This window comes from Sapajus apella, unplaced genomic scaffold (assembly GCF_009761245.1).
Source record: "Sapajus apella isolate SASKATOON/1434 unplaced genomic scaffold, GSC_monkey_1.0 scaffold36, whole genome shotgun sequence".
NCBI classification, from domain to species: domain Eukaryota; kingdom Metazoa; phylum Chordata; class Mammalia; order Primates; family Cebidae; genus Sapajus; species Sapajus apella.
Genome location: NW_022436976.1, coordinates 11,166,585 through 11,177,398, shown reverse-complemented (window position 1 = coordinate 11,177,398; position 10,814 = coordinate 11,166,585). Strand labels below are relative to the sequence as shown.

Here is a 10,814-nt window from a genome sequence, read left to right as displayed (position 1 = left end):
ACTGATGCTAGGGCTTAAATTTTGTCTAGGAGATGAAAGAGCAATACTCATTAGCAACATACTTTTGTCTTTCTTGTAGCCTTGATTTCAAAGCTAGTCGCAAATCATAAGCTTTTGTGTTGCTCAGATGTTCCTTCTTTATCTTAATGAGAAAACTTTTCGCAAAGGGAGCGCGAACTGCTAGGTAAGTCAGTCCCTAGACTGCCGGGAGCGGTGGCGTTCCTCGGCTAGACCGGAGAGCTGCGGGTTTCAAGAGAATGACTAAAACGTTCAAGTCACCCAGACTTCCACTTCCCCTTCTGCTTGCTGCAGAAAGAGATGTAACCTGAATCTTTGTTTAGGTTTGGTTGGGGAGCGAGAATTTAAAAGTCATGGCAAATGCAGGCAGCAGATTTTTTTTTTTTTTTAAGTCAAGTTAACGGGCCATCCCCAATTTTTTTTTCTTTAGTGCTAAACCTGAAGTCAGTTGGTGTGTCCTGATAAAGATCTTAACATGTAGAGAAGGCGGGTTTTTCTTAAAGAGGTGAGGCTATTTCTCCAGAAAAGCCTTTCCCCTACACGCCCCCTCCCTTTATGTTAGGTTCCACCCTCTGGAAAACAAAACTTTTTTTTTTCTTTTCCTGGAGGGACAGAGCTCAGTGAAGTTGGGAAAGGAATTTTAAGAACGGTTCATCAGAACGTGGTCAGGCCACAGCGGCCTCTTTGGACGAAGACACATTTGTAGCATTATCTTCCTCGGCATCAGCTTTTATTAGTGCACCGGGGCGGGGGAGGAGGGAGATCGACAGACACGGACAGCCTCTGACCCTCTGGAGTTGGTATGTGATAAGCAGCCCTAGCAGTGCCATGTATTGGAAGAGCGATCAGATGTTTGTGTGTAAACTAGAAGAAAAGGACGTGCCGGAGCTGGCAGTTCCCCCTGAGAAGGTGAGCGAGCCGTCGCCTGGCCAAACCAGCTGAATCTCAGTATCCATGAAACTCGAGTTGTTTGGGCTCCTAAACGAGGTTCAAAAACTACCTATAACGGCCTCATCTTCAGACCTGGCAATTTTTTTGCTCAACAGTTCGTTTTTTTTTTTTACGTAGTAGCGTTAGTCAGTAACCATTTGCCCTCCCTCCCCAAAAGCTCACTTAACCTGAGACATGGAGACTGTAATTTGGGAGATGAAGCCTTGAGCCTAAGGCGCTCTCAGGTCCATGTGAGTCGTGCTTTTGTTCTATTTGCTGTGGTGATCGCGGCGGTCAGGGAGAGTGGGTCGGGAGGACCGGGCGGCTGTCGGGTGGAACCCGAGAGCAGACTAGTTTCGCTCGGCTGGCTGCCCAGGGACATTAGCGAGCCCTGAGGCGCACCTCCCGCTGCGGAGCTCCAGAAAGGCCTCCGGGATCCCAGGGCTGGCCGGGAGAGACATTTTACCTAAAATGTCAAAAGTAAGCCGCAGGGCACAAAACGAGTCACGCGGTTTGTCTGAGTATATTGGGGAACCTGACAAGCTCTCACCTCACTCTGGAGGCACTACCTGTGGGTGTCTGGTGCTTTAAGTTTGAAATCATCTGCAGCCTGTCTGACGGCCTCAGTAGGACCCGCGCGGGGCGCCCCTGACTTTCTCTTTGCTCCGAAGTCTGTTGGGGACACCCGGCGAACACTGAGCTGTTCTGCTTAAACGCCCTTTGTGTGTGAGGACGCGGCCTCAGTGCAGCTACGCTGGGTCCACCGTAGGGAGCGCACCCCAGAAAGGAAGGGTCTCGCCAGAGGGTCCGGGAGGCCCCCAGGTTGGTATCTTGCCTGGTGCTTCCAGAGGAAGGGAGGAAGGGAGGCGAAGAGTCAGAAAAGTAGAAATGTGAGCCGTTCGAGTTCGGGGGATCCAACAGCCCCCGAGCTAGCGTTTTTGGAAACGAAAGCGGTCTAAGCCCACAGACCCTGCGTTTTGGTTTAAGAACAAAACTCCAGCAAAGACTTGGAAACACTTGAATAATGCGCGTTGTTTCTTTAAAACATTTTGACCGAGGTTGGGTGAGTTCTTTTAATGGCACAAATTGAATTCAGCTGGATATTTTCCATTATTCGACCCGCTTTTTGCGCTGGTTAAAAATAATCCTTTAGTAGCTCAAATGTTGACTTACTGAGCCATAAGTGGCAATTTACACCTTAAAGAAACGAGTATAAATCACTCGCGACTGTAATTGCTGTAAGTTTACGAAAGAGCTGCTGGCTCGGTTTAATCTGAAGCATTTTCATTCAAATTGTCATCGGAACAAACACCAGGCTTCTTAAATCCCGCTGTAATTAGCTTTCAAGTATCCTATTAAACCTCTTCACCTTTCGGGCTATCCTATCCAAAAAGCCCCCTTTTAAAAATATATATGTGTCTTGCTCTTTTAATTGAGGTTATTAAAGAAATCAAGTTTCTTCCCCCACCCCCTCCTCAATCCTCTTTTCTTCTCTCCCACTCCACCTCCTCCCGCCCCGCACCCCCTTTAGCCCGGTGTTACCCGCTCCGCGATGATTGACGTCTGGAAAGAAAGCGCTTTGTGCGGGGATGATTGTTATTAACTTGTTATCCCCGGCGGCGGGGGCGGGGAACCGACGAGCCGGGGTGAGCGCCAGGGACCCGGAGCCCGGTGAGCGCCGCAGCGTGCGGGGCGAGCCACTGGCGCTCTGGTGGCGGCCGCCAGCGGCCGGCGAGGGAGGTTGCGCGCCAGCCCGCCCGCGGCGCCCGGGCTCTGGCGCCGTGACGGCTACAAGCGCTGCACCGCGCGCTGAGGGCCTTCATTAGCTCGCTCCCCGCGCGGAGGCTGGGGCGCGCGGCACGCTCGGAACTTTTGATCTGTTTTTCCATACTTTCTCCCTCTCCTACCCCGCAGTGCCAGGAGCTCATGTCGGAGGAGTGCGGGCGGGCTACAGCCCTGGCGGCCGGGAGAACTCGGAAAGGCGCCGGGGAAGAGGGACTGGTGAGTGCGGAGGGGCTCGGGTGCTGGCAAGACTGGCCCTGGGGAGGCCGCGCAGGACTAGGGGCCGCGGTCCCCGCGCTCCTTCCACGGCCCAGCTGGCCCCTCAGGGAGCGGACTGAGGACGCAGGACGGAGGACGGGGCGGGGCGAGGCGGGGGTGGGGTGAAGTGGGGTGGGACGCTTAGTTGGCCCGCGAAGAGGGCACGGCCGCAAGACTCCCGGGTTCCGAAGAGGCCAGGGGTCGGCAGACCCAGCGGGTGCATGGCCAGAGCTTGGACTCGGGGAAGAGGGCGAGAATCTTAACCTCAAGAAGCTGGGGGTGGGGTGGCGAAGGGGAAGGGAGTAGAGGCGGTGGGGAAGGGAGGGGAGGCGGTGGGGGTGCCCCTCTGGGTAGGTGGGATGCGAAGGGGAGGAGGGGTCTAGAACCTCCTGCGCCTGGCGGCTTCCTGCAGGTGAGCCCCGAGGGAGCGGGGGACGAGGACTCTTGCTCCTCCTCGGCCCAACTGTCCCCGTCGTCCTCGCCCCGGTCCATGGCCTCGGGCTCCGGCTGCCCCCCTGGCAAGTGTGTGTGCAACAGTTGCGGCCTGGAGATCGTGGACAAATACCTTCTCAAGGTACGACAGGGCCTCGGGCACGAGGCCCAGGGGGTGAGAGGGTAGCAGGAGCTCTGAGAAAAGAGAAATGTTCCTCCCACCAACCTTTCCGTTCAAGTTCTGGATGGAGGTTGTAGGCTTTCGCGGAAAATCAGACCAATTTAGGGCAACTCATCCAATGGGATAAAGTGAGAAGAAACCCCAGACTCTTCCTTGTCGTTGCAAAGCAGCTTATGTGTGACACATCCTGGTTTGGACGCGCCGGATGCGTGTGGATGCGCTGGAGTCAGCTACCCACTTGTAGTGGAAGGGAAGTGGAAAAGCCCTTGTTCATTATGAGACAGAAACCTGCTTTTCTTTACCCAGCCCCGGATCATTCCTTTCTTAAATATCTTTGTTCCCTCTAAACTGACTGTGGTCTCTCCACCCCAGTAACGCCCACGCCCATGCCTGCTTAGAAGCATTTTACGACGGTATGTATTAACTGATTCCCCTTTGCAGTGTCTCTTGGTGAGAGTCACTGTAAAGTAGCTTAAAGGGTCTTTTATGGACAAATTTAAAAAATATAGTCCCATGTTTTTTACAGTTACCTGAGGCTTTTACAAAGTACCTAAACGTTTATAGGAGCATTTAAATAAAAACTATTTCAGTACCTTCCTCCTCTTATTAAAGTTTAATACTTTTAGGGCACTCAAATGCTGTTTTTATGTACTCTCCAGTGCTTAGGGAAAAAAATGGAAATTGATGTAAAGTTAGACACACACAGCCTGGGAAGAAGTGTTTCAAAGTGGTGGTTTGAGAGCTGATTGTCTTAATTTGTTTTACTTTTCTCTTAAAATATTGTGGGGGAATTTTGCAATAGAAATTTTGGCAGGCCACAGTCATCCACCTCAGTGCAGACAGGATCATGGTCCCATGTGTCTTAATCAGAATATCATGGGGTTTCAACTTAAATAACTTTTTAAAACCACTATTTAAAATAATGGTCTCTCCTACACTGAATTAGTAGCAAACCAGTTCACCACCTATTCTCTCCCCTCCCGGCTTAGGTTTCCAAAAGGATTAATTATGGAGAGTATGTGTTCAACAGTCGTGTTAGTGGGTTTCTTTAAACTTCTACCTCAACATACAAAGCTGCTTAGTCTGTAAAATGGGAGTACTACCCTATAGATAAAACCTAGAGAAAATGCCTAAAGAAGTTTTAGTAAAAAGATTTAAAAATGACTAAATTCATTTGCCTTGGTGGTTGATTCTTAAAGCTTGAAAATTAACATTGGCTTTCTCTTTAAATCTGCAGTCTTAAAATTCCACTTTCAATGTTGCTAAAACTGAGCCTTTGGATATTGCAAAATCATCTTTTGGGTTAAAACTAGCTTCTTATTTTTAATGAGCCCTCTCAATAATTAGTGTAATCTGTAAGAATGTTTCTAAGTACAGTAGATCTATGAAGATTCTAACTCTTCACGGCAGAGAAGACATAGAAGGGTTATGATGAATGACATTTTACACACCCTCTGAAATAGTAGTTTCTAGCGTTAATCTTGTATATGTTTATATATATTTGTATTGCATAAAAATCCAACTTGGTGAGTTAAATAAAGCTTTCCTTTGTAATAGGGCAGGAGTCCTCTCAATGAAGTCTTCCATGTACAGTGTTACTCTACCACATCTTGTATGCTTTAGTGTGTAAGTTCTAACTAAAGTTTGATACTATATGATTAACAAAAACTGAATTATTAACTATTTTTCCATTTTGAGTACTTCCTGCGGATAAGTTTGAGTTTAACTTGAATCACTGATTAAAAAAAAAAGTTAGACCTAGTATAGAAATATTATTTGAAGATGTAACTAATATAGAAAAACACCATCTTGTGGGGCAAGTAAAATGGAGTTAGAATAGAAAAGTATGACAGGAATTGGATGCATCTATTGCCTCATATGATAGATACCTCAGTACTCTGTCCTTCAGGTGTTTTCTCTGGCTTGGTTGTATGTTTAGATGTATACAGATTAGATCAATAGCAGGTTTACAGTCTCCAGAATCTCCTCTCTTCACCTTAGTTTACTCCCTGGCAAAGAACTGGAAGATAAAAGGACATTTTAGGAGGAAAGTAAACTTTAAGAAAAGGTGGCAACCAGGTCTGGTTTTAGGAGGGAGTAAGAGAGGGGCCATGGCTCTTGCCCTAAAGCCTTGCTTTAAAAACAAAACAAAACAAAATCCTGGGTAAGACTGAAATACAGAAAGCCCTAAACAGTGGAATTCTAAAGGAAGCCTGTTTTTCTAAACTTTATACTAGTTGGTCCCATTTTAGGAAAAAATTATAAGGAAACGACTTCTTCCAAGACAGTATTCAACATTGTTAATATTATTTATTCCAGTTTCCTTGGCTTTCTTTCTTATTTAAATACTGTCTATAGTGGGCATGTAAGTTCTAAGTTCTTGCAAAGAAAGACCAAAACTTTTAAAATGTCATCAGAATGAGACTCTCATTAATGCTTTGGAAAGAGACACAAAACTGTAATAAAGTTTTACTGACTTTTACAAGTCAGTAAAACTTTCGGCTTTGAAGCACCTTTTATATGTTATATCACAGAAAAACATGTTGGACAGTAGTTCTAATTTGATAAAATCATTGGATACATAGTCTTTATTATGAAATAGTCATGCAAAAGTCATATCTCACAGTTATTTACTTTCCTATTTTAATCATTGAATCCATTTTTAGGGTGTAATTGGTGTTTTTATATGTTACTGTTCTTTTACATGAAATTTAATTAAGCATAAAACCAATTCTTGTGTCCACTTAACAAGAGCAAACTTTGGGAGCCTGCATTGCATGCAGGTCAGTTCTGTCTAATACACATCTTCATACTCCAGGGCTAAAGTTGTAGTCCTTCTAATATGATGGCAACAGTTTAAAGTGAGAGTAATTGTGACTTATTCCCTGAATTAACAATATTTCTTATTATTATTTAGAAAGTATAAAATACTGGCCTTATTAAACACCATCTTATGTTTTAGTACTTGAAGTGGAAGTGAAAAACAATGTGTGGGTGCTTTTTTAGAACCACTTATGGTTAGATTTATTTTTTTCTCCTGTAGCAAAATCAGTAAGCAGTTTTACCAATATACTTTACTACCTACTTCTATTGTTTCTGTACAGCTGCTTAATGTTAGAAGAAAGCCCAGGCTTCTGCTACATCAACCTTTAAATTTATCTTAGTAATTTATGTCTTGTAAGGGTGACTGTCTTACAAAGCTGCTTTTTCACTTTCTTTATTGCTGTTTAGTGGGTATACAGTTTATAATGGTTTAGCCAAAAAAATAGGTTGAGTAGTAGGTACTTTGTCCTCTTTATGAGGTTTTATGGGGGGAAGAACTTGGTAAAATATATGTTAAGACTTTAAAGTGACCAAAATGTTGCCTGTGTTCATGAAGGTTCCATTTAAGATAGAAAGAAAAAGCAACCTGAATTCTTCAAAGGAATAAAAAACATATATAAACACAAAATGTGGCATATATTAGTATAATTTTTTTGGTTGAGGTCTAAAAGAGAATATATTCAGAACCATGTTTACAAAAATGACACCTTTGGGGTGAAAACATTCAGAGCATGTGTTAATATATTCAGGGCCAGTTTTTCAAATTGCCCAATACACAAAGCCAATGAATACTTTTCTTAAATATGGTATTACAGTGGCTTCTCCTCCCTTCGCAGGTGAATGACCTATGCTGGCATGTCCGGTGTCTCTCCTGCAGTGTTTGCAGAACCTCCCTAGGAAGGCACACCAGCTGCTATATTAAAGACAAAGACATTTTCTGCAAACTTGATTATTTCAGGTATGCTATGAAGCCGTTTCTTAGTAGATGCTTCAAGAAATTGTTATGCAAAGAGACTTCTGTGATAGGCTTTTTCTTGTTCAGTTTTATTTAATGAAGCCCAGTTTTTCTTATTTAATAGATTTCAAAATGAGGGTGCTTTCATGTTTGTGGTATAATTTGTATTAAATAAGCATGCTTACCCTTTTTAGGAATTCAGTAGACAAAAGTTAATTTTAAGTAATATTTCCACTTTGGGGAGTGAAAGTTTGAGGCATTACAAACAGGGAAACTTTTTTTGCTGTGCATAGGTATGAAGTATGAAATATAAGATGACTTATGACAAAGCCCTTGTTTGGTGGGAATGGTTAGATGAAATAAAATCATTATGGGGGATAAAAATCAAGGTTTTATTATGCTTTTACCCATTTACCATAGACTGATCCCTAGATATATACCCATAAAATTCTAAGGATTTGGATACCATGATAAACCATGTTATTCAGAAGAATTGACCATTCTGGTATCATAAATACACCAAATCTAATTCCGCCTAAAACTATTTCTTTTCTCCGATCTTCAGTTTCTGAAATTATATTTAGATGAGATATAACATTATCTCTGTGTGATCTCTTTATAGTTTAAATGTAAGGTTTCTTCCAAGATATAATTATGTATGAACAGCTGCCTAGAAATTAATTCTCAAGAATGACTTTTAAAAATTAAAACATTTTTTCTTTATTTACTTTTCTAAATGAAGAAAAAATAAATGTTCATTGTGAAATGGGAAAATTAATACTATATAATGAAGGTTATAATACTACATATGTTTATACTATATTTCAAAAAATGATTTCAAGGAGTTTAGTGATTAATTTGAATAAAAATTGCTGGGTAATTTAAAGTAATTTATGAAACCCAGAGTCTTTTATAAAATCATAGAATTTTACAATTACCAAAAAGGTATATTTCTCAGCAGGTTTATTCTTCATTACTTCAATGATGGTAATAATTTGCTTCCTCTTTCACTTGGGATAGGCTAATTTTACTTTTTTGTAGTAACTTTTAAAGCCCTTTGAAAGGTTTGGTTTGAAAGATTGGACAAGTGGAAGTCTATTTCTTTAGGATTTTTTAACTCCTTGCTTCATGTTGTATTATATTCTGAAATTAATCGTCAGGATTCTGTTTTTCAGAGTAACTAAACAAACTGGTGATAGCTTTAAAGATGTATCTATCAATAAATAGACATTGACTAATCTAGTGTGATTTGGGCATGCCAGGCCACGACTGTAACTGTGGTAGGAAACATGACAAAGAGTGTCTAGTCACTCAGGCTATAAGAAAAAAAAAAAAAAGAAATATTTACATATAGCTTTGGCATTTTAAGATTGACCTGCATTTAGTGTCCATTTAGGACTCTGAAAATTTAGATAATATTTCCTTCCTCCTCTGGATAGCAATACAATAGATTTTTCACCAAAGGAAACATTTCTGACCTTTCCATTCTCACCCACCAAGGTCAAGAATTTCAGTTCTGTACATTCTTTGATAATTTCAACGTTAAGTTTTTACATGTTTTAACATCCTAAAAATGATATTTAAATCATTTTCTAATCATTTTAACTTGGTTTTAAGAAGTCATTATGTATATCTTCAGTTTTTCAGTATAAATATCTTCAGCATAATTTTGCACTTTTAGATTTTCAGTCTGGATAATATGTGTGTTTACCTTAAGTAAATTTATAAATGGACTGATATTTGATACAACAAAAAGGATTTTAAAACTCATTTTAAAAGACAAGCTCAATCTTCTTTATAGGAACAGAGAGAAGGTCTTATTTATATAAACAAGTTTGAGTTGTGACTATCTCAGCTTGATTGCATACCATATTGACTTTTAGAAAAATACTTGATTCTTGTTTCATTTTCAAAATATTTAAATACTTAGGTTATTTCAATGTGGCAACATAATGTGCTGGTTTAATATTCAACTGATGAATATCTCACCAGGAATTAAAATCTTTACCTTCTACACCTCTATTTAATGTAGAAGGTATGGAACTCGCTGCTCTCGATGTGGGAGACACATCCACTCTACTGATTGGGTCCGGAGAGCCAAGGGGAATGTCTATCACTTGGCGTGCTTCGCTTGCTTTTCCTGCAAAAGGCAACTTTCCACAGGAGAGGAGTTTGCTTTGGTGGAAGAGAAAGTCCTCTGCAGAGTGCATTATGATTGCATGCTGGATAATTTAAAAAGAGAAGTAGAAAATGGTAAATATGTACTTAAATACTTTTGAGTATTTTGAGACAATGAATACAAAAATAAAAATAATTTTTCCTAAGGTCACTTAATGCATTATTTTGTACAACGTATAATGGTAGTGAAACTTACTAAGTACTCTACCGTTCTTGATGGTCTCTATTTGTTTGTTTATAACGAAAGCCACCGTGTATGTATAAGTTTTATGCCATATTCTCAGGCAGCAGCTTTGAGTTAGGGTTTTGCTCTTCTTTTTGTAAATACTTATTTTCCTGTATTTGCTGGGCCTTAGATACATACTTCTAACTTTTTGAACTTTTCACTAAATATACAAGCCTGTAAATGGAATATTTTTTGTGCAGTATATCTGTAGTATATTTTAAAACTTAAGGGGTTTTACAATCTAACAAAACATATACAATTACACAAAAAGCCAAGAGATATAAGAAACCTGTTATTGCAAGATGGGTGTACCCATTTGAAGTACCAACATGTATAGTATGTTTTTTAAATACAGGTAATGGGATTAGTGTGGAAGGCGCCCTCCTCACAGAGCAAGATGTTAACCATCCAAAACCAGCAAAAAGAGCTCGGACCAGCTTTACAGCAGATCAGCTTCAGGTAAGCATAACAATGAAATTTTGATTTTTGAAGCCCCCCCCACCCCAAAAAAAGGCAATCTCCATGCCGCCTAAAAACATTTTTATGTTTTCTTAAAAAATTAGCCTATGTCTTTTATGAAAACTAATTTGGTGAATATATGAAAACATATTTATTGCCCAAAAATGTTTGTCAGTATTTCTAACATCATAATATGATATGAAATAGTCATTCAAGCTTTGTTTCCCTGGGGTCTATTGGTATCAACATCAAAGGGGAAACAAAATGTTTTGTTCTGACTTCCTGATAACATCATTCAGAACCAGGCAATTATCTTAATACCCATAATTGCAATGAAAGACAAAATATTTTGAGACTCTGAAAAGAGACATACAGTATGTGAGTCTATGGGACGCTAATGTGTTAGTCTTTTTAACAAACTGCAATGAGTCATTTAGTGAACACAATTGTATGGTTTTTGAGTAGGAATAATTGAAAGTGCCTTAATGTAAACAGAAAACTACTGGTTGATTACAACTAAGTAGATTCCTTTATGTTTTTAAAGGTGATAAAGGGAGTACTTCTATAGTTTG

At 40.7% G+C, this 10,814-nt stretch overlaps 1 protein-coding gene across 1 annotated transcript in view; it reads left to right on the top strand.

Annotated features, from left to right (window-relative positions):
- The first annotated feature begins 644 nt into the window (after window positions 1-644).
- Window positions 645-10,814, top strand: part of LHX8 (LIM homeobox 8) — a 32,213-nt gene continuing 22,043 nt past the window's right edge. The window contains exons 1-5 of the mRNA XM_032296578.1: window positions 645-927; window positions 3,401-3,562; window positions 7,261-7,382; window positions 9,412-9,632; window positions 10,139-10,242. Of these exons, the coding sequence (XP_032152469.1) occupies window positions 847-927; window positions 3,401-3,562; window positions 7,261-7,382; window positions 9,412-9,632; window positions 10,139-10,242 (690 nt within the window). The 5' untranslated portion in view covers window positions 645-846. The remainder of the gene's footprint in view (window positions 928-3,400; window positions 3,563-7,260; window positions 7,383-9,411; window positions 9,633-10,138; window positions 10,243-10,814) is intronic.